This window comes from Penicillium canariense (assembly GCF_028826845.1).
Source record: "Penicillium canariense strain IBT 26290 chromosome Unknown utg000001l_segment0_segment0, whole genome shotgun sequence".
NCBI lineage: Eukaryota > Fungi > Ascomycota > Eurotiomycetes > Eurotiales > Aspergillaceae > Penicillium > Penicillium canariense.
Window position 1 is genome coordinate 1,438,694 of NW_026622728.1, and position 21,228 is coordinate 1,459,921.

The following is a 21,228-nucleotide window of genomic DNA, read 5'->3' on the forward strand; positions in this document are numbered from 1 at the left end:
CTACTATCTGTCCTATTAACATCTACCGACCCAGTTCTTCACAGACTGTCGATGGCGACGTTGAATTCCAAATCCGCTGGGAAATACGAAGGTGCCTGAGCGAAAGTGATCTTCAGTTTGTCGCCGTTTGCTTCTTTCCATTCGCGTTTTTTAGGATTAGGATCATAAGCCAGGATGGTCCTGGTCGATGTCCGCGCCATGAATCGGATAGTCCATATGCCATTGTTGCTGATGGGCTGTTCAACATATATATTCTGTACAAGAAAGGGGAGTTGTTTGAGTAAGGCAAGATGCAGGATTCGCGGGGAAAAAGGATCAGGAACATACGCCAGTTTCAGAATATATATTCATTTGGGTGATCCCTGGGGCCTAGTTGGGTGATGGAATATCAGCTGTGTTCTCTAGATGGCAAGAGGATAAGCAGAGCAGAGTAGTGCATACCTCGATCTTGATCTCCTCCTGCTGGCCAACCTTCGTCGTCTCGGGCATCTTGGCATTTTCCATGGCTTCTTTCAGAATCATACTCGATGTCGGCTGCAAACCAAGGTTTCTGCTCATGTTGCAGCAAGATCTGACATCCTTGCTTACTTTCGCCACTTCATCATCCATGCCTTCTCCCTTGAGTTGAATCAAGATATTCGAGAATACGATCAGGTATACAGCAGCTGTTCCCGCTACCGGCTTCAAGTAAAGGTCTGCAGCCAAACATTCATGGTCCTGCCCTGAGACATGACAGGCTTGACATTCGGGCTCGACTTCTAGGCTCATTCGGCCCCTGAAGTCATTCGAGAAACTCTCTGCTTGAGCCCGTGCTTCGTCAAGCGCTTGTTTACGAGTGGTCATGATATCGATCGTGACAGTGAGATATTTGTTGGCGGTGGTTGGCTTGACCAGCTTTCCATTGCCATCCAATGGGCACAACTGTTCCTCGAGGTTATCATACACCTGCAAGCTGAGGGTAGAGTGGTCTGAGATGGTCTCTGTGCGATGTGCTGGTACGATCCATTCATCACGGGACTCGTATCTATCACTGGGCTTGAATCTATTCTTGATGGCCTTCAGAATGTCATCGACATTCAAAGCAATTGGCGTGGGCTCATCTTTGAGGAGAGCTGAAATCTTTCCTTCGATCTCCTGGTCGAACTCGTAGTCGCTTGGTGCAGCAAGATGTGTAATTGGTCCGATTGTTTGAACAGGCAGACTCAGGGAGCCTTGTTCCAAGATGAAATTCCTGTTGGAAGCATCTTGCGCTATAGCTTTCATATCAATGGCCGAGGTGAGGTACTCGCCGATTGTTCCGTCAGGAAACGGCACGGCAGGGCCAGCACACGCATCTGCAGCCCGGATGTGGTCCCCGCTGCGGATACTCGCCCATCTATGGTTGCCGAAACTGGACCTTTCAGATTTCGGATCACTGGGATCGAGTCTAAAAAAGGGATGGTCGGTATTGCCCCAGCCCACCAAATCCATTGTGTTGATATACCCAAAGCAAGAATCGCCAGCCTTCCAGCGCCCTTTGCACCATCGACCAATGGTCAATCTTTCCACTCCAGCATCCAGATCTCCCTTTACCCAGTCCGGCATGTCGTTATTTGTGTCTTTCCCCCTTTTGAATTGGTACGGATGTCCGAGGAATAGGCAGCAGTTCACTAAGCCGGCCTGGTCGTAGCAGTTCACTCGCAGTGGTTTATTCTTGTCGGAGCGGTTCTCCAGCCAACCATCGAGATCAAATGTTAGGCCCATCATGAAATTGGAGCTAATGAAGTGTTGGGGGAGGTGGAGTTGGACATAAAAGCCGACGGGGCGCTCCAGGCACCACAACCTGTGGTTGTGGCTCTTCTCGAATCACGTTCAGTTGAGGTAAATCACACTATCGTGCGGCCATGCCGAACGCTTTGGCTCATTATGACTAAAAGTAGAACTACGTGGTATTTTGTCAACTAGTTCGGGTATTGAAACCAAGTGGTCCTCCTTGAATTTGGACCAAAAGACCCCCTCTGTGATCAGCTGCATAGCGAAGGAAATGAGGGAATCTTTCGCCGGCTCCTTCTTCCACTTCTTTTATTGACGGCTGATTAGTATGGAAAAGAGAGATATTTTCCCCTAGAGACACTGCACACCGTCGGTAATCTTTACCTCTCTAGCGGAGCACTATCGCTTGGCTCCACCTGCCGTCGGCATCTCCGTCAAGGACACGTTCGCTTTCTTCAGCAATACACCCGATGCACCAATAGGCACTGTATACACGAACACCAAGTTTATCTAAAGGTTTGGGGCCAGGGAATAGTCACGACGGGATGTGGGTTTTTCGAGGGTTACAGGCTGAAGGCAAAGGGTAAAGGTGTCCGAATCTCTTGGGTGGACATACGGGGCAGACTAGTGAGGATATAGGAAATCTGAAAAATCATTTTGGCAGGAATAGAGGCAAGAATTATGAAGGTTGCACAAGCAAATAGTGCTTGAAAAGACAAAGTTAACGGATGAGGAAATTCGCAGGCCATCGCTAGCCGTAAATCATCATTATCATCGCACCCTCCCAATATCTAAACCCGCCACTCTCAGCCACGGACCTGCAATGTTCCCACCTGGACCAGTAATGAATAATGCAGTATAGCTGGATAATCCCATATTGACAGTAGATTCTCAAGGAAGATATGATACCTTGCCGAGCTCAAGTCCCGGGATAAGGCGAAATGTTGCTTGGTGTCGGTTCATGCTTCGATCGATTCCAAATGGACAAAATTGACTTCGATCGAGTCGGGATCACAGCCGGGCGAGTGCTCTCATTGTTCTCACTCTGTGGCTCGGGTTTAGGCTCCGACATAGCAGCAAGGTTAGCGGCCGAAGCCCTAGCCTCCTCCACCTTCTTCACACCCTCACGGACTTCATCAGCTGAGGCACCTTGGGGTGCGGTGGTTGTCAAAGTCTCAGTCGGACGGATCTGGCCTTCGGAACCATCTTCATTGAGCTTCTTGATTTCCTCCTCCGTCACCAGACGCTCATTTTCAAGACGAACTTCGCGGCCACGCTTGTGGCAGTACCACAGAACAAATAGTAGGACTATAGAATGGTTAGTACTCACAACTAGAAGATCAAATTTCTTTGCCCCTGATACTTACTGAATAGTGCCAGCGACCAAAGGACATTCATGCCCAACACAGCTGGGAAGCGAGCGCGCAGGAATTGCATGATTGACCGCAGCATCCCGACAATTGCAGCGGGTTTGGATACAAGCTCTTTAAGGCTTGGAACATTGAGACCCGCCTTCTCTGCAACTGCGGCTGCTTTTCCCACATTCTCCATATTGATTCCGCTCCGGCTCGCACGTTCACCGGCGACGGCAAGCATCTCTGGAGCCAGCGACTCGGTCCATTTCTCGGGAAGTTTTTCAATAAGCTTCTGCATAAAGCCTGGCAGCTTGGTGTATGTATCTTGTAATTGTCGGTTGCCGTTCGTCAGAAGCATCTCCAAGTCATGATACGCCGTTGGAACGCCATTTATCAAGTCCTTGAAAATAAGCTTGAACTTGCGGAGGAGCTCCTGCGTCTCGTCGCTGACTGAGAAGACCCGATTGTTATCCGCAGCTAGGTTCAATCGGTCGAGGATGTCCGTCATGTCTTCCTGGTCCTTCTGTGCTTCTTGTCCATTGCTTGTAGGAGTAGAAGTCTCGGTCTTTAGGTCACCTGCAGTGGTTGGTTCTCTGTCCTGAAGAGATAATAAGGGGTTTCAGTATTCGGTTGAGTTTCGTAGTAACCATGGGAACAGCATGCTCGCGGAATCCGATTACATACCTTGTCTGTATCGGAGTTTTTCTTGCGAAATATGGTGCTCCATCGTTTCTTCTTCTCAGGGGCGGGTGTATCTTGTAGCTTAGCAGGTGCGGACTCAGTCTTCATATCGTCACGCCGCTCGCGCGCCTTTCTTTCCTCTTCGCCGAGTTCCTTTCCAAACTCCTCTGCTGGCGAGGCAGGAAGGGGAATATCTAGGGCGCCATCACCCAAAACAGGCTGTTGAGAGCTCTCTGTCGGGCCTTCAGACGCCAAAGGTTCGTTCTGGGCTGTAGATTTACGTCTATTCTCTGGATCTGACGTAACCTGCTGCAAGAAAGCCTCGTCCTCGGCGGTTAGGACAGGGTTTGGTGGCTTCAAGATCTGGGAGGACCGTCGCCGATGTTTGATCTGGTTGAAGTATTGCATAGCCATCGCGAGGGAGGTTGGATTGAAGTTCCAAGGGTCGGGGCGAGAAGTAGCTGACTTTGCAATACAACAAAAACAAATAATTGAAATGCGACGATGCTTAGTGGAGGCAGGGGGTTTTGAGCGTGCCGCTAGTTGACAGATCACTCACACAGTGCAGTAGAGCTGTAGACAGGTCACGCCTGGTTCAGATCAGTGAGAGTGGCGTCTTGACCGATCAGGGGCCTGAAGATGACTCCGCTGACTGTTTCCAGCTCAGGTGTCTTGTTTCAAGGCGATGATATCACCGGTGGCTGGCGTGGGGGACTAACCCCACACCCACTCGGTTGCACCGCCACACCCCAGATCGTACCGCCACCGAAGCTGCCATGGATGACAAATCCCCCAGATGGCGGAGATTCGCTGATGCATGTTCAGGAGTTTCTCGATGATCATATCAACCGTATAGATTGGGTAGGTTGGATATTTTTTGACTGTATTTGCCACTCTGTATCTTGTTCCAACCCTTGTTTGTGCAGTCCTTATATACTCATCCACCAAAGTATACCTATTGTAAACGGCGGACCTGTGAGTTACTAGATGTGATTAGAAAAGGAAACCCAGTCGTATTAGGATCCACCCTTTCGCCACTTTCTCGGTCACCTACTCCCTGCTGTCAAGTTTCTTGGTAACCCCCTTATCCGCTAGTTTCTTGAACGAGCGCAGCTCTCACCAATATCTGCTATCAATATCAACATCGGCTTTGAAGCTCTTCGTTTCGAGTGCGTGCTAGTTGAAGTCGATAATCTCCTCGCTAGTAAGAAACTATCCACTTGAATGTGAGTAAAATTTACTAATCTTCTTCTATCTTTAGCTTTCAGGGGTGCTAATAAAACTTGTAGACACTAGAAGGACTTCAAAATGATGGAGTTGGACTGTTTACTCACTTATATCACGGAGCAATCCGTATAGGCTGTTGAGTTATACTAAAAGGCCGACTTCCTTGGAAGAAAGTTGCCAACAGCAGGCACTCTATCTCTCCTAGGAGCATTGAGTGAATTCGATGAAACTGAGCCTCTTCTTTGCCAAGGACAGAAATAGAAACAACACTGAAATATTCTGCATCGGTGGAGCTTTCGGTCAGTGTTGAGTCGGTTCTTCTTTATGTCTAAAGCAAGTCAATTCGTGCCTACGCCATTGTTCGCCTCTGTGCTTTCGATAGGTAACTTGTTAAATATATAAATTTTGGAATTTAAAAACAGTCGTCTCGATTCCAAAGCCACTTGCTAGGTAACTACTACTAAGAATGAAACGCTGATATCGATCAGAGGATATCCTCTCCGCATTGGATTTATGGCGTCCAAAAAAAGGGGAAAGCCGGAATGCCATATCGTTAGAGCCGGACGCCAGCTGGCGGTCGTCGGGCGAGAATGCCGCCGACTGAACCAATTTGAAGGGTGCTTGAGAGTCTATCATAAGGCGCCTGTTGCGATGTCCCCAAGTCGGACGCCATCAACCCCTGAATATGAAGGTTCAATTTTACTATCTATTAAAGTTTCTGGAGACACCTTTTCTGCTCTATCATATTTGGGCCTTCCCAAGGAATAAGCAACTTTGCATATAAGAGGAAAGAAAAGAAAAAGGAAAGAAAAAGGAAGGAAAACACAATGGACATGTCTCGAACCACTCAAGCAAACCAAGGGGGGAAAAATGCAGAGCACGAAACATCGCAGGAAGAAATTGTTATGCTACCACGTAACGTAGGAATTGGTACCGTAAGCTGGCAGTCCTTCCGATAAAGTCAATTGGAAACCAGAAAAATCACTCTTATACCTTCTAGCTTGATCCAGAATTTGCCTCTACCCCTGCACCAAACAGCGCTGATCATGCAGGGGGTGGGAGTGGCTGGAGATTAAGTTTTGTCAACTTTTTCCTTCCTATCCGCTCTCCGAGTGTTAGGAATTCTCTTCCATATATAAGAAGGCACCTTGTCCACAGAAGCATGGAAATTCAACCATCTTTATAACTCACAGGTTTCAACCGATCTTTCTCTTATCTGAAATTCTCATCGCCCAAGAAACCATCTCGAACTATCCACCACAATGAAGACCTTTTTTGTTCTCACTGCCCTCGTCGCTACAATCTTCGCCGCACCAGGCGTGCCCGCCACAGGCGATGCTCAGGGCGATCATAAGTGTGGGGCAATGACCAGTGCTGCATGCTGTGACACTGATCTTGGTCTTTGCACTCTACTTTCTGCACTGGAGAATTGCGAGGAGAACACGTACTATTGCTGCGACTTTTCCAAGAACGTACGTGCCACCCTCATTTTATTTCCGTCCTTTTTTCGTCTTCCACACATGAAATTCAATTCTGGGCCTCAAAGACGATGAATTATCACTTTGGGGACCATCGCGCACCTTTCAGAGTGTTTCTAGACACATTTTTGCCTACAGCACTTCCCCAAGACATGCCAATTTTTCTACACACCCTCATTCCTTTTTTTATCGTTGCACGGGAAGCATTGATACCTATATATCCTAGTCTCTGGAGGCTAACATCCCTGAGACTTCAGGACGGGATTCAGGTCAATTTGCTCAGTTGTGCCTCAACCCAGGTTGCCTAAGTGCGCACCTGTCATTTCTCAACGCATGTAACCTTCCATTCCTTTCCTCCTTTCCCTTCAATTTTACCATGTTAGTCGCCGCGATAATATTTTCATGCAAGGTCCGATTGTCATGTTTCCTGGGCTAACTTTCTTCCTTCATCAGAAAGGGGTGCAGGTCAATATCATGGCATGCGATCCTTCGCTGTAAAGACTTATTCAACTTCCCGTGTCGATTGTCGCAGAAAAACTACAACCCCATATCCCAGAGGGCATGGATGACAAACCTATCATCATTGGTTGATTTACTTCCAAGGATCGCTGCAATGTCTATTTCTTTCTTCAAACGTTTGGCATAACGGATTCGACAAAGGAGCCGCAAGTGTAACTAAGCTGAGCACTACTTTAAACATAATATTTCATAATCGATGTTTTTTTCACATCAAATGCCATTATATATCCAAATAGAGCTATTCTTACATTGATTGCGACACATGCACCCAACTATTCTTGCTGAGGAGCCGTGCGAACAAAGCTATAGGCAGATGGTAAGATTGAAAGAATTACTGCGCATAACAACGAGGAATGGCTTGAAATTACTAAATTGGTGGACATACGATCACATTCCTAATATTACATCGCATAGCCCTGCAAAGGCCTTCCGATCCAACCTGGGAAAGGAGATCACTAGCAATACCCTCGCTGCGTTTCCAAAGCTTCAGGATCAATCTGGGCGCTGCTGGACGCGGATCGCTCATTTGAGCTGAGCTCCAAAGGTAATATTGCATAAAACGCTTCAGCATGTTATTCCTCGGGAAAAGAAGGTGCTTGGATCGGAGATGGGAGGGCTCAATACTTTTCTCGCTGGCGGGGAAGTATACCCGTGGGGACTTGGTAACTTAAGCTTGTCGGATTGGATATTGGATGTCCAGCCATTCAATATGACCCGCACCCTGTGTATGTAAGTTTTTGAAAACTGTATTTAGCGAATCATATCACGATGTCGACATCGATCAACTGCCCGTAGGTACCTCCACTACTTCGAAGCAGGAACTCTGTCCGCCACCCATGATAAGACCAGGCGGCAGGACCGTGCATATCTCCTAGCCGATCGCCCACTCGCCCGCCAATCCGATGCCTGCCTTTGGCGCCTCCGAACGCCAGTTGCCAATGAGGCCAGGCATACTCCCGGTCGGTCGGACTTGGCCTGCACGACGCTTCTAAAGCAGGTGTGACGGCTGCAGCTGCAGTTGATATCACCTGATGCCCTTAAATAGTCGCCTGGCCCGCTCGTCCCTCGTTCTTCTTCTCACGCCTGCCAGAGTCGACAAAGCCGCGCCTTGAGTCTCACTGGGACTCTCGAATGCTAAGCCATCATCCCAAATCCGTTTCGGACCGTCTCTTGATGATACGGGGAGACTGTTTTGGACGAAGGCTTCCAGACTCTGACCCTCACATGCTCGTGTGATCCGCAGCGTCGATTATTCCTTCTTTTTGACCAACTCCTATCACTCTTTCTGATCGTTCAGCGTTCCTCTACCGCACCTCATCTATTCGAGTCGGACATATTCGGTCGTCTCCACGATGTTCAAGCGTTCGTTTTCTTCGAAGAGCCGGGCGGGAAAGACTGTCAAGCCTTCTAGGAAGAAGTACGACGAGCAGGCGAAAGACAAGATGCAGCAGAGCATGGACAAAGAGGATACCGCGTCAGCGGGAAAGTGGTAAAATCTCGATGAGTGTTATGAATCAAGACATGACTAATAGATCGACCGTTGTAGCGCTCTTACCAGCCCCATCATCACCATGTTGGTGGGCGGGGATAAGCGTCTTTTCGCCGCGCACGAGGATGTCCTCTCCATCTCGCCGTACTTTCGCACTGCGTTGAAGGAAAACTTCCTGGAAGACGGTGCAAAGCAACTGGCTTTACCTGACGAGTAAGCGACCTGTCTTGTTCGGATTTATCTGGAACAACCAAGCTTAAGGATAATAAAAACAGGGAGCCTGAGATCCTGTCTTGCGTTCTAGAGTTCTTGTACAAGGGCGACTACTATCCACGCTTGCTGCATGGCAAGCGTCGAGACTCTTGGCACCTCGAGAATGAGCAAGATACTAGTCACAACGGTGGTCGCGGGTCGAGCGAGGCGACGTTCTTCCACCCTGGCGTCGGAGACGTCGTGCTCCGAGACACGGTCGTCTACTGTGTTGCTGAGAAGTTTGGCTTGGAAGATCTGAAGCGCATTGCTCTGAGAAAGCAAGGCCTTCAGGTTGGTATTTCAGCCGACGTGATCTTGCGATCTGCTCGGTATGCGTATGACAATACGCCGGACTCGGAGTCTCGGCTGCGCGCTCACTACCTGGCTCTCATCATCCGGACTCGCAGGACCTTCAAAAGAAGTGGTACCATGCAGATGGAAATGGAAATGGGTGGGAAGTTGTTTTTTGATCTGTTTGTGGCCATGTGTAACCACATGGACGATCTTGTGGAGATCCGGTAGGATCCTTCCTTTCCTGTCCTTCTTTATTCTTTGGTCTGTGCTTTTGATATCTGCCTTTCTCGCGATAGAAGATTGATACTCACAATTTTCGTCTCACAGAACCAAACGGTCTCGCGGGCTGTTCTAGCCGGTTGTCCCATGGCCTGTATTTTTGTCTCAGTTCAAGCGACTTCGAAATTGAATTTGATTGTGGGAGGCATGCTGATTTCAACCAGAATGGCTTATCTGACTGCGTTTTGATTCTACTTTTGAACCAGTTCATGATCCTGCTATAAGGCAAATCGACTTCTTCGCTTCTGTCGAGGCTGGCCGCCATTTGATGGTTTGAACGAACCACCCCTATTCATTTTTAATTGGATCTCCCTGGAGTACGGTGACTTGCGTTGATTGAAATCCTCACTCTTTGATCGTACTCGTCCAGTCCCAGCGATATCTCCATTTACTGTCTGCATGATTTCTGCGTCCACGTTCTGCGTCCCATTTAGTTTTTGACATTATGACTCCGCTCCTTGACCACACGGTGACTGGTCACCGTGTGTTGCTTTTGGGCCATATGCCCCATGATGATTGAGAAATAGGAAATGAGAAATACGGCCACCTCAACCATACTCTTTGTAAAGACCGATGTACGAGTTTCAGTCATAAGGCCTGGACTCTTCAAGCCAGGACGGGGCGGGAAAGAACCCTCTTGATATCGCTGGAGAGAATGGTGGCTTAAAGTATTGCGTTCAGGATGGGAAAATTAATTAGTCCAGGAAAAGCCAAAACTTGCACGCATCTAATGCAAGGATTTGAACTGTATCTGAGACCTCAATTCCATCAATTTGCCTTAATTAAGTGTAGTGTTCATTGGCTAAACTTACATTTCATACCGCCGTCAGCCTCACTGCACGGTGTTGCTCGATAGACTGGACACCCAGTTACTTCATACTGTATAGTGGACAGCGACCCGGTGGAGCAAATCAAACCCGTGTGCCCCGCTTCCAAATTAATTCGTATCTCCAAATGTTAGTTTGACCTTCGACTCGATTTGAGGTTTCAACATCACGTCCTTGGACAAATTGACGCCCTTGTACGGCGCCGATACGCCCGTCATTCTCGGCAATCCGGCCCTGGGTAATTGCCCGTTTCAAAGCAGAAGTGTATGAAGGTCCCTCAACTTTCCAGAAAGAAGCACTTCATTTCTGACTTGCTTTGATGAACTGTCTAATCTCACTATTGGCTCAAATTCATCACAGAATGAATGGCCAGCAGTCATACGAAGGACTCAGGCTCTACCCAAGGATACGCCGATCAAAGTTGGCACAGTCAAAGGTGCAGATTCTCGAGCGGGTAATTATAGCTCGAAACTGGTGACTGCCTGAGTACACGTCACCAGCTTCAGCTCCAAGGTGCCACGGGTTCGTCAGATCTTCACGGACAGATGCTTCGCCTTGGACAGCTGTATACCCATGCACCACTGCGTCAACCAGATTGACGTAGGGGAGAAGATATCACTTTCAAGCTCCAGGTAGCCTGGAACTCATATCCACGCCTGTCGTATCTAGAGCCGTTGCTGGAATTGACCGCCCTTGCGTTCAAAGAGACGACAGCGACAGATCATCTGCAGGGTTGACTGATACAGTTCATTGCCGATACGCTTGATTTGATCTACAGTATTATCAATGCGCTGACCTATTCTGGGAGTTCATGCAAGGTCACTCTGCCCTACATGGAGCGGTCAGCCAGATGCGCTCTGGCTTCAACTGTAAGGATCTGGAGAGGTATGCAGAGAACCGGGGGTTTGATTCGCGAAAGGGGTATTGATGTTTCTGAGGGACACGACGTCCAAAAGTTTCCTAATTTTTCATATGTTCATATGCGTCATGGTATCTAGTTACTCATAATTTTTATTATCATGTAAAATCGTCCAAAAAAATGTTAGGTGGAAGGTGTGTCGTCCGATGTTTTGTATCGTGGAATTTAAGTCTCCTGTATACAGCAGGCCAGCATTAACGACCACCGGCGCCACGTTTCAAACCGAATCGACCACAATGCGCATTTCAACGTTACAATCAACTGGCGATGTCTGACTGCTGGGAGAGGTCTCCTCGGGCGCGTGTTTATTAAGTCAAAGATCAGCACCCGGCCCCTCTGTGCTTCCGGCGCCCTTGACGCCGATCGATCTGAGGATGCGTATTGAAAGCCGAATACGCATGCCCTAACCAGCAGTTTTCGGCTTCACATGTGAGGTGGATAATAGATCGACGCGAGCCGGCGCCCCCACGGGGTTTCTTAACTCCCTAGCTAGCCCCGATCAAAAGCTACAGGCCAACCCAGAAATCGTTGAGCCTAGTCGGAAGTGTCTTCCTTCCCCCCCCCCCCCCCCCCCCCCCCCCCCCGGAGCCCCGACGACCGCCTCACGCGATAGGATGGGAAGGCAGCGCCTTGCTATTCACAACCAAGGATTCCACTTATTGAAACTGATGGGGATTCCGCACACTGTTAATAGGAATTTTGGACAAGAAAAGCAATCAAAGGCCAGGCTGCACTGCAATTCCACGCAAGATGTACAAGTCCGACCTCGAAGATAACTCCGGCTCTGACACAAATGGCGCGATCAAGGCACTAGCGGCCAAGCCATCAATATGGCAACGGTTTAAGTCACACATGAAGAAAAGGTGGTGGATTTATGTGATTGTGTTCTGCTGCACAGTTCTAGTGGTGGTTCTTCCCATGTAAACATCTCGCCCCAGTGTAATTGGATGTGCCGATGCTGATACTGATAGTGTTTATGTGGGAATCCCCCACTTTGCCAACGACTACATCAACAATTATCAATTTGACTACGAGGGCCTTGCTATCACTAATCCCCGACCGACTTCCTTCCACGTTAGCCAGTCGAAGAAACTCAGTATGGGTGGTGGATTCAGTGGCAGCGGCCATCTAACTGCGTTTAATGCAAGCATTCGAGTCCCAGATACTGATGAAGAATTTTCGGTATTCCCGGTGCCCCAGATCAATTTCAAGAACGGCGCAAAACTTGTCATTGACCAAGACCTTCACTTGTCTTGTGTTGAATGTCTCTCGAACTTGGCCATCGCGGCGGCTACGAACAAGAGCTTCGCGGTGCTGGTGACGGGTGACCCAGACTTGAAGCTTGGAGGCCTCCCAACCGCACATTTGAATATTCATAAAACAATGAAGATGGATGGTGAGTGCCAGCGACCCTTGGAAAGAGAACCTGCATTTGAGGTACTGATGCTTCGAGTACGCAGGCTTCAATGTCACCGGTATGAATTGATATACCCCACGACTTCGTCACGTATCCTAACTCTCCTCAGAATTCATGAATTCGCAGGGCGCATTCAACATCACAAGCTTGGAGCTTTTGAGTCCTCGGGTCGACGGATATAATTTTAATGCCACGATTGCTCTCAAGAATCCGACACCGTTCATAGTTGAAATGGTATGGACCCGATGCCGCGCGTGAAGCAAATATGGAAGACCTCCTAATCAGTGCAGGGCCATGTCACCTTCAATTTGAGCATGGGCGGCTCATCACTGGGATATGTGGATCTTCCCAACTTGAAACTCGAACAGTACAACACTACCGCCGTCGTTCTCGGAAATGTCGACGAATCCATGCTCATTCAGGAGGTGGTATGGGGCGACGGGGACAGCGGTGATGTGACCATTGATATCAAGGGGCACAGCTGCGACTACAACGGGGAAGAGATCCCATATTTTGCGGCTGCTATCAAAGCTGTTTCCGCCTCAGCTACTGTCGATTTACTGAAATACGCCGAACTTCTGATATAGATATTTGGTGCAACCTGCTCATGGGCAGGTCTAGAGGCCTAATGGTGATGATACATCTTGACATTTCATCTTTGAGAGACTCACTGTCCTCTAGTTGGGGAAAATTCCTGGCGCTAGGCTTTGTTCCTACTGGGCTTCTTATGGTGGAAGTAAAGGGGTTGACGACAATATTTCAGACTCAAGAGGATTGGTGAGCAGTATCCATGTATTGGGAATACACGACGTCGCTTTTATTCGGCACCAGGTGCCAGAGGGATCCTCATACAATCCAGCTACGGGTAGCCAAGGAAGAACGGACAGCCATGAAAGAACGGACACAACGGACTTGATAGTCATAAACACTCTCAGAAGTGCATTGGGACTATTTGTCAATGACAAGTGATAGTGTTCGACTTGGTCTTACTATGGCAGGGCATATACAGCCTTTCTGTCAAGATGTATGTGCGCAAGACCTATTATGGTAAGAACTATTCAATTTAAAAACAGCTGGTCCCTAGACGCGACATGGAAAATACACTTCGGAATGTTCATAAGGAAATAACCATGGTAATATCACTCACTGACCATGGTTCAAACAAGAGATAGAAGATAGACAAAAACCATAGAAAAAGAAATCCGACCCATGTGCACGAGAATCGAGGATGTACTTCAACAACCATACGCCATCGGAGCCACAGAAACAACCATTGCGCAGCCCGTCAGAAACAAGCACAGGATTTGGTCGACAAGACCGGTAAGAAGTCAGGGCGCAGGGACGCTTCACGCCTGGGCAGCCTTCTTGCGTACACGCTTCGCGAGCTTCGCGGGAGCAGCGTCCTGTTCCTCAGTCTCAATCTGGGTCTTCGCAGCCTTGCCACGGGCACGCTTGGGCTTTGCGGTGGTGTCCTCGTGCTCGTTTTCAGCAGGAGCCTTGCGTTTGGTTGTCTTTGCAGCAAGCTTGGTCGATTTATCAGCTGTGTCAGCAGACTTGGGAGGACGACCACGTCGCTTTGGCTCAGCATCGATGTCGGCATCCTTGGTGGCATCGCCCTTAGTACGAGGAGCTCGCTTTGCTTTGGCGTTGGCCTTGGTGGGAGTCTCAGACGCCTCCTCAGTAGCCTCCTTAGTCATGGTCTTCTTGGTACGGGCACTTGTCTTGGTCTTAACAGGCTTTTTCTCGTCCTCGTTGCTGTCAACATTGACCTCCTCGTCGTCGGCGGACTTCTTGTTCTTAGCGCGAGCAACACTCTTCACCTCCTTGGCAGCCTTTACATCTTCGTCGTGATCACCTTCAGCAGTGCCATTCTTCTTACGCGCAGCAGCTGTTCTCTTCTTGGGAGCAGGGGACTTCGTTCCATCCTCTTCCTTGGCGTTCGCCTAGAGGCAGGTCAGTTCAAGAGCTGTAGATAGCGCGGAGATCTATGTTTGACGAACACTTTTCTTGGAGGCAGGAACGCGGAAGCCGTTCTGGCCAGGGCGGTTCATTTCAATGTCCTGAGATAGCGTATTAGAAGGAATGTACCGCCACGAAGAATAAAGCGCGGTAGACTATGGTTTAATAACGGCAGAGGGGTTAATATGACTTACTCCCTTCCAGGCATCATCATCAACGTGGCCCTGCAGAAGCGCCGTGCGGATGGTCTTCTGTTCGTCCTCGGGTAATTCCTCCCAGCCATCAACGAGTTCGAAGTTCTCGTCGCCAGAAAGCTCATCACTTTCGAAGACACCCTTGATGACATTCTGGATGATGCGTGGAGTGACGCAGCCCCTGCAGAGCTTTAGCGTTCATGCATTTGCAATAACCAGTTCATATCGATAACTTACCAGTGGCGCCAAAGGTAGGACTGGAACCTGTCATTTTCGACCCAGGTGCCAACACGGAGTTCACCCTTTTTAATCTTCACTTTTTCATCCTTGCACTCCTTGTTCTGACAACCAGCACGGTTGTTAGGAGAAACCTCTAGTAGACTCCGTCAGCTTCCTGGAGTAATCATGCAATTCTCCCATGTGGTGGCGTTGAACATCGAGGACATGCTTGTAATTGCCCCCCGAAGCACGGGCCAACTGAACAGCTTGAGCATCTGAAATCCACGCGTGTTCACGCGTTACGAGCTCCCAAGCGTGGTCATAGCCCGAGAGCAATTGGTAGGACCCAGAAAACGCGGGTAATAAATACCAAAATCTCATTGGGACTTTTCCAGGAGAAGAAGAGGACTAAGCTTACCGAAGCGATAAGGCATGGTGAAAGCGGAGACGCGACCAGGGAGTGGCAGAGTTTGCGGAAAGAACGAATATCCCAGTCAGAATCGGCGAGAGCTGGTCAATCTTCGTCAACGATGGTGGGAACTGGTGTTGACCCGGAAAGTTTGGGTGGGAGGGAGAAAGGTCGGTGGAAGTTAGAGGAGGGTGGAAGTGACGTGGTGTGGAGGTGCAGAGGCAGACAAGGTGTAGGCAGCGCAACAATACAAGCGAGGAGACCAGGCATCTACCAAAACACAAGCTCAGCCTGGCGACCTTTAGCTATTCAAGTTATCTTCAAGTTCTCTAGATAGCTCGGTTTGGCTACGGCGAATCATTCTAGGATGCACTAGAGCCATTCTGGTTTCTTTGATTAGTGCGACACGGTCTCTCATGCGGAGAGAATGTTTCGCAAGCGAGTAGAAAAACATTGCAAGGATTGCTAATCCTATCAGACGATCAATGCACTCCAGTTATTTAGCTATTTAGCTACAATCAAAATCAGTTGTTTCCTCCTTGTTTCACCATAAAAGGAGAGAATAGGGTGTGGGGCAGATACAACGAGGCTCAATATCTGGCGTGAGATAAGAATTCGTTGAGGTAATCCAGTTTGCGTTTGAAAGACAAATAGGCGCATAATTCTCACATTTTATTGAATATGATGAATGCACTCTTTCATGGGCAATAGCTAGATCCTATGACTGCATAACTGAGGGGTGCGTTGGACTCATCGCGTAGCGACCGGGCCATACTAAACGTCAGTCACTGACATCACCCTGGCGTAGAACAAGGGGTCCTTTGCAGAATCCCTCCAGGTCCCGAGAAGGGAACTAGTTCCAAAGCAGAAACCATTCTAGATTTAGTGGACTCGCTGATTCACTTTCACGGAGCTGTGGACGGCCTACGAGTTATACTCCGGGCAGAAACCTACCCGAAAGCGGTTAGCGTGTCGCAATTGCACCTCCGGCTCGCTGTGGTCTATTTTTCCGATCCAACTTGTCGACCTCTCTAAATCATACCTCCGTTCTATACCACCCTGTTCACAGACACATTTTGGAATTGGTCCTTATCTGGACACTGGCTACTTTGGTCGGGAGAAAAACGTGGTCACGCCAGTTGAAGCCACCGTCCGCGACATCCAGCGAGGCAAGATAGCGCGCCGTAACCGTCTCAGCCAAACCTTGCAATCTGTGTACGCTCTTCGAAAACTATAGCTCTATCAGACCACCGCCATGTCTGAACCAGGTCCAGAGTCTGTCCCCACAAGCGCCGACCCGCGCAGCAAGCGGCCCACAAAACGCCGCGCTGTGACGCCGCATTCCGAGCATGCAACCCAAATCGATACCCTGTTCAAAGACCCGTCGAAGGAGATCAAGCTCCCCGGTGCACCCAGGGCACACACATCTTCCTCACTTGCCCCGCCACCAGAAATTGTCGCCAACGTCCAGGGTTCGTCGGCTGGTGCGGGCTCGGGCGAGTTTCACGTCTACAAAGCGAGCCGGCGGCGCGAGTACGAGCGCCTGCGGCTGATGCAGGCCGAAGTTGACAAAGAGAAGAACAACGCGGATTGGGAGAAGCAGCGGGAGGAAGCGAAGCGCAAGGATGATGAGAAGACGGAAAAAAATCGGCGAAGGCGGGAAAAGAAGCGTGCGGCGAGGGGCGGTAACAAGGACAGTGGAAAGCCTTCTATGGACGTCGATAAGCCGTCGACGAAGGGGCCCAAACCCCCCAGCCGGGCAATCGACCAGACAGCGGATGGTGGTGAGGGTCACCAGCCGGCAGAGGAAGTCCCCGGTGTTATTATCCACGAAGACGACTAGATAGTTCGGAGACCATAATAGCTGCTCCTTGTACAATAATATACGAAGATACCCATATGACAGTGCGTTTTGATCTAGGATATTTGTACAGAAAAAAGAAACACCCCAGAGGCAGTCGTGTAGCATTATATGTACGGACCTAATGTCCATGGATCATTTGTCTCTTTTTTTTTGTCTTGCGCGTCTATTACTCGTCGCCACCACCACCACCGTTGCCGGCCTGTTGGGCTGACTTGGCGCTGCAAATATCATCGACACGGAGGAGCAGGCATGCAGACTAATAGCAGTTAGTGGGCTGTACCTACGAGTGGGGAATTGTAGATAGCTTACCTCAACCGCGGTCTTGATACTCTGGAGCTTGACAGCCTCCGGCTCCCAAACACCATACTCCTTCATGTCAACCAAGTTGCCAGACTCGCCGTCCAGACCCCAGGTAGTGTGGCCTTCAACGTGTTTAGCGCGGAGGCGGGTGAGAACACGAATAGGGCTGGCACCGGCGTTCTGGGCCAGTGTCCGCGGAATAACTTCCATGGCGTCGGCAACGGCCTTGTACGGCCATTGCTGCACGCCTTCGATAGACCGAGCCAGCTGGCTGAGCTTCACGGAGACAGCCATCTCGATGGCACCACCACCGGGTGACAGACGAGGGTGGAAGATGACATTACGAGCGACCGACATGGCGTCCTGGAGGTTGCGCTCGATCTCGTTCAGAATATCCTTCGACGGGCCACGCAGCAGAATAGTGCAGGCCTTCGGGGCCGTGCACTTCCGCATGAATGTGAAGTACTCGTCACCAATCTTCTCAATCTCGAATAGACCGCAGCGGGTACCAATATCGGACTCCTGGATGTCATCGACACGGTTGACGATGGTGGCGCCGGTGGCACGCGCAATGCGGTTGTTGTCTGTCTTGCGCACCCGACGGAGAGCAGTGATGTTGCCCTTCATCAGGAAGTGCTGTGCAAGATCTAGTGGAAGACAGAAATTAGGATGAAAGCCCCGCTGTAGCCGCCTGGATTGTACTTACCAGAGACACCCTTCTCGGTGATGACAACGTCGGGCTTGAAAGCCAAGATGGCCTCGCACATGTGCTTCACCTGCTCTTCCTCAATCTGCAGAATGCGGTTCCAGTCATCCTCCTTGGAGACTTCAATGTTGGTCTGGGATTCGCCCTTCTTGTACTCCAGGGGGCAGTCGAGCAGCAGAATGCGGGGGTTTTCGATTCTCCTCCGCATCTTGGGGTGAGTGATATCCTTGTTGACCATGACACCGTCGATGACCTCGGAGTCCTCAATCTGACCACCGGGGACCTTCTCGATACGGGCATACCGCTTGATATCCACTTCCTGCTTGCCACCACCCACGTCGAAGGAGACCGTCCGCACCGCACTGAGTGCCAAGCCGCACATCAGGTCCGACCACCGCGAGACAAATTTGGTTCCGATGGAGGACTGGATGAGAGAGTACATGGCCTTGTCATCGTGGATATCGACAGGTATCGAAACATCCTCAATGATCTGGAGAGCGTCGGCGAGGGCGCGCTTGAAGGCAGAGATGATGACGACAGGGTGGATGTTACGTTCGAGCTGAGGGAGGGCCTGGGCAAGCATTTCACCAGCTATCGTAACGTCAGCAATCTTCCACGGCGTGTCCAATGTTCGATAGATCCGTACCCAAGATAATAACCGTTGTGGTTCCGTCTCCAACCTCCTCATCCTGGGTCCGGCTGAGCTCAATCATACTCTTCGCGGCAGGGTGGGACACCTCGATTTCACGGAGAATGGCGTGACCATCATTGGTTAGGACGATACCGCCCATTGGGTCGAGCAGCATCTTCAACATGGCCTTGGGACCGAGACACGAGCGGATGATGTCGGCCACGCTGGTGTACGTATTCTATTAGCACAGAGAGCCAGAGGAGACAGAGTCAGGGGAAAGATGGTTCACGTACGTCTTAGCAGCGGTAATGTTGGAAAGCTGCGCGCGGCGACCAACCTGACGGTCGCCGGCATTGGTGTCTATTCATCGGGTTAGCAGGTGCCGTGAGGACAATAGACCGCGGAATGAGGGGCAGCGTACTCATCACCACCACCGGAGCCTGCATATTGGCGGAGGGCTAGTGTGGGTTCGGAGAAAGTTAGAAGGTGAGCTCGACGCAGATAGAACAAGAACACTGCCGATGGACACAGAAAAGGAGCCGACTCGGATCCACGTCGAAGTCGCCCGCATCCCAAATTTCCAAAGTGGGAGCTCCCTGACACTAAACCGAAAAGGGGCAGACAAACCGGTCAAACAGATCTACAACTTTTGGCCGTGCGGGCGTCAACATCCCCACCATGGGTTTTATTATTCTTCATTGATGTTCAATTAATACAATGGTTTTGTGCTTTGGCAATCATGACATGAAACTACATCTATGGTAACTTAGCACGGTTCAGATCAACCTTGTGTTCTGACTTGAGGCTCCCCTTCCTGGTAGGCAAGGGGCAAATCATTGCACATCAAGAATTATCGTGTATTAATATTCAACACGGATATCACATATCGTACAGGAGGTGATTTGTCTGATATGAGAGCGTCCTCGAGGTCAAAACTCTCGGCTCTCTCCAATATTACACACATCAAACATGCCTTTCTCGGGCAAGTCGAATCTCTTCAGAGCGGTTTTCAGCTTCTCAGGTGGTTCGAGTACATCTTCCTCCGTGAGAACCCAGGTACCCCAGTGCATGCCCAGCGCCTTCTTGCACTTTGTATCTTGGAAAATATGCACCGCATCGTGTGGGTCAGCGTGTGCGGAACTGAACATATGGCGCGGGGCGTATGCGCCAATGGGGATCAGCCCCAAGTCAAACGGTCCACGAAACTCGCCGACCTGCTTGAAAGCAGGACAGACGGGGAAGCCGTACTTGGGATCATGATCGTCTTCGCCTTCCGGCAGTAGGGGAACGGTGCGGTATCCAGTGTCGCTGTTGTTGGGTCAGCTACTACTTCTGCATAGATACAATGTATCGGGGAGACATACCCGGTAAAGTATACTTTCTTGCCCCCAGACTCAATTGCCCAAGATCCCCATAGTGTTTGGTACCGGTCGAATGGGGTACGGGCCGTGATGTGCTGGCAGGGCAGAAAATCGATCCGCGCCTTGATCTCTGGCGCTGTAGAAGCAGCCTCTCCCGACGCTTCAACCTCGGTACCCTTGTCCTGCGAAGGCGACACGGTGATATCACGTTCGTCCCACCAGTCCAGTTCTGTAACTTTCTGAATGCCACAGCGCTTGAACCAAGACTTGTTGCCTAGTGGGACGAAAAAATGGCAGTCCGGATGTCTCTTTGCGATCTCAGTAACTCCCGGGTAAGAAAGGTGATCGTAGTGGTTGTGGGAGATAAAGACCGCGTCAATTATGGGGATATCCTTGATTTGACACGGGGCGTCTGTGAATCGCTTCGGACCCAACAGGTTGTATGGCCCGCAGCGTTCCTCGAGAACAGGATCGAAAAGAACTCGTAAGCCGCCAGGAAACTCGAGATAGTAACAGGCATGACCGAGCCATGTTGCTCGAAGGTTGGGGGTTTCTCGAGTGGGAAGGAATTCTGGTTTGTGGACGGAGACCGTTGGAGGAGTGGTGTCGGGGACGTTTCCTTTGCCCGTCAAACGGCGCCTGCATGGGGAAACCATGGTTAGGGTAAGGTATACATGGAGTACCACTATGAGCTTACATGAGCATCTCGCCAGCGATTTTCAGGTTTACATCTTGCCATGAGCTATTGAAGAAATTTCTCTGGTCAGCATCGCGCCATACACCGAGGGACAGTAGGTCAGCCGCAGTTACTTACTCCCAAGGGTTCCTGAAGCCAGATTTTGCATGGTGACTCTTTGCGGAAGCATCCTCCGGAGTCGGTCTAGCCGGCGAGGTGGCCACAGTTAATGCATACAGCACGCCTGTTGTGGTAGAACTCATCTTGCGCAGAGGTGTGTAAGCGCGCCAGAAATTTGTCTGTTGACAAAACCGGAGGCGCTGGAGAAAAGCCCGCATCGATGGGAATTCGGTGCCTTTTAAGACGACAGCTATTTACCCCTCAAATCGAACCACGCGCCACGGACCCTGCCCCAGCCTT

The 21,228-nt window shown here is 50.0% G+C and overlaps 8 protein-coding genes across 8 annotated transcripts; 3 read left to right on the top strand and 5 right to left on the bottom strand.

The window, feature by feature from the left end:
- Window positions 1-38: 38 nt before the first annotated feature.
- N7482_000488 (uncharacterized protein) lies at window positions 39-1,743 on the bottom strand (the record flags this gene model as incomplete). The annotated part of the gene is made up of 2 exons (XM_056682613.1): window positions 39-254; window positions 442-1,743. The coding sequence occupies 2 exons, from the start codon at window positions 1,741-1,743 to the stop codon at window positions 39-41; spliced, it is 1,518 nt and encodes a 505-aa protein (XP_056546219.1).
- A 928-nt stretch (window positions 1,744-2,671) lies between these two features.
- Window positions 2,672-4,202, bottom strand: N7482_000489 (uncharacterized protein; the record flags this gene model as incomplete). The annotated part of the gene is made up of 3 exons (XM_056682614.1): window positions 2,672-3,060; window positions 3,120-3,705; window positions 3,792-4,202. 3 exons carry the CDS (start codon window positions 4,200-4,202, stop codon window positions 2,672-2,674), a joined length of 1,386 nt encoding a protein of 461 aa, XP_056546220.1.
- A 4,381-nt stretch (window positions 4,203-8,583) lies between these two features.
- N7482_000490 (BTB/POZ domain-containing protein) lies at window positions 8,584-9,275 on the top strand (the record flags this gene model as incomplete). The annotated part of the gene is made up of 2 exons (XM_056682615.1): window positions 8,584-8,714; window positions 8,777-9,275. 2 exons carry the CDS (start codon window positions 8,584-8,586, stop codon window positions 9,273-9,275), a joined length of 630 nt encoding a protein of 209 aa, XP_056546221.1.
- Window positions 9,276-11,822: 2,547 nt separating this feature from the next.
- On the top strand, window positions 11,823-13,076 carry N7482_000491 (DUF3712 domain-containing protein; the record flags this gene model as incomplete). Its single annotated transcript, XM_056682616.1, has 5 exons — window positions 11,823-11,992; window positions 12,044-12,468; window positions 12,533-12,547; window positions 12,599-12,723; window positions 12,780-13,076. 5 exons carry the CDS (start codon window positions 11,823-11,825, stop codon window positions 13,074-13,076), a joined length of 1,032 nt encoding a protein of 343 aa, XP_056546222.1.
- Window positions 13,077-13,835: 759 nt separating this feature from the next.
- Window positions 13,836-15,295, bottom strand: N7482_000492 (PARP-type zinc finger-containing protein; the record flags this gene model as incomplete). Its single annotated transcript, XM_056682617.1, has 5 exons — window positions 13,836-14,432; window positions 14,490-14,549; window positions 14,643-14,823; window positions 14,880-15,015; window positions 15,280-15,295. 5 exons carry the CDS (start codon window positions 15,293-15,295, stop codon window positions 13,836-13,838), a joined length of 990 nt encoding a protein of 329 aa, XP_056546223.1.
- A 1,230-nt stretch (window positions 15,296-16,525) lies between these two features.
- On the top strand, window positions 16,526-17,113 carry N7482_000493 (uncharacterized protein; the record flags this gene model as incomplete). Its single annotated transcript, XM_056682618.1, has 1 exon — window positions 16,526-17,113. The coding sequence occupies one exon, from the start codon at window positions 16,526-16,528 to the stop codon at window positions 17,111-17,113; it is 588 nt and encodes a 195-aa protein (XP_056546224.1).
- A 187-nt stretch (window positions 17,114-17,300) lies between these two features.
- On the bottom strand, window positions 17,301-19,217 carry N7482_000494 (chaperonin-containing T-complex subunit CCT3; the record flags this gene model as incomplete). Its single annotated transcript, XM_056682619.1, has 6 exons — window positions 17,301-17,390; window positions 17,444-18,081; window positions 18,141-18,731; window positions 18,787-18,995; window positions 19,065-19,131; window positions 19,193-19,217. 6 exons carry the CDS (start codon window positions 19,215-19,217, stop codon window positions 17,301-17,303), a joined length of 1,620 nt encoding a protein of 539 aa, XP_056546225.1.
- Window positions 19,218-19,700: 483 nt separating this feature from the next.
- On the bottom strand, window positions 19,701-21,071 carry N7482_000495 (uncharacterized protein; the record flags this gene model as incomplete). The annotated part of the gene is made up of 4 exons (XM_056682620.1): window positions 19,701-20,079; window positions 20,136-20,771; window positions 20,830-20,874; window positions 20,947-21,071. The coding sequence occupies 4 exons, from the start codon at window positions 21,069-21,071 to the stop codon at window positions 19,701-19,703; spliced, it is 1,185 nt and encodes a 394-aa protein (XP_056546226.1).
- Window positions 21,072-21,228: the final 157 nt, after the last annotated feature.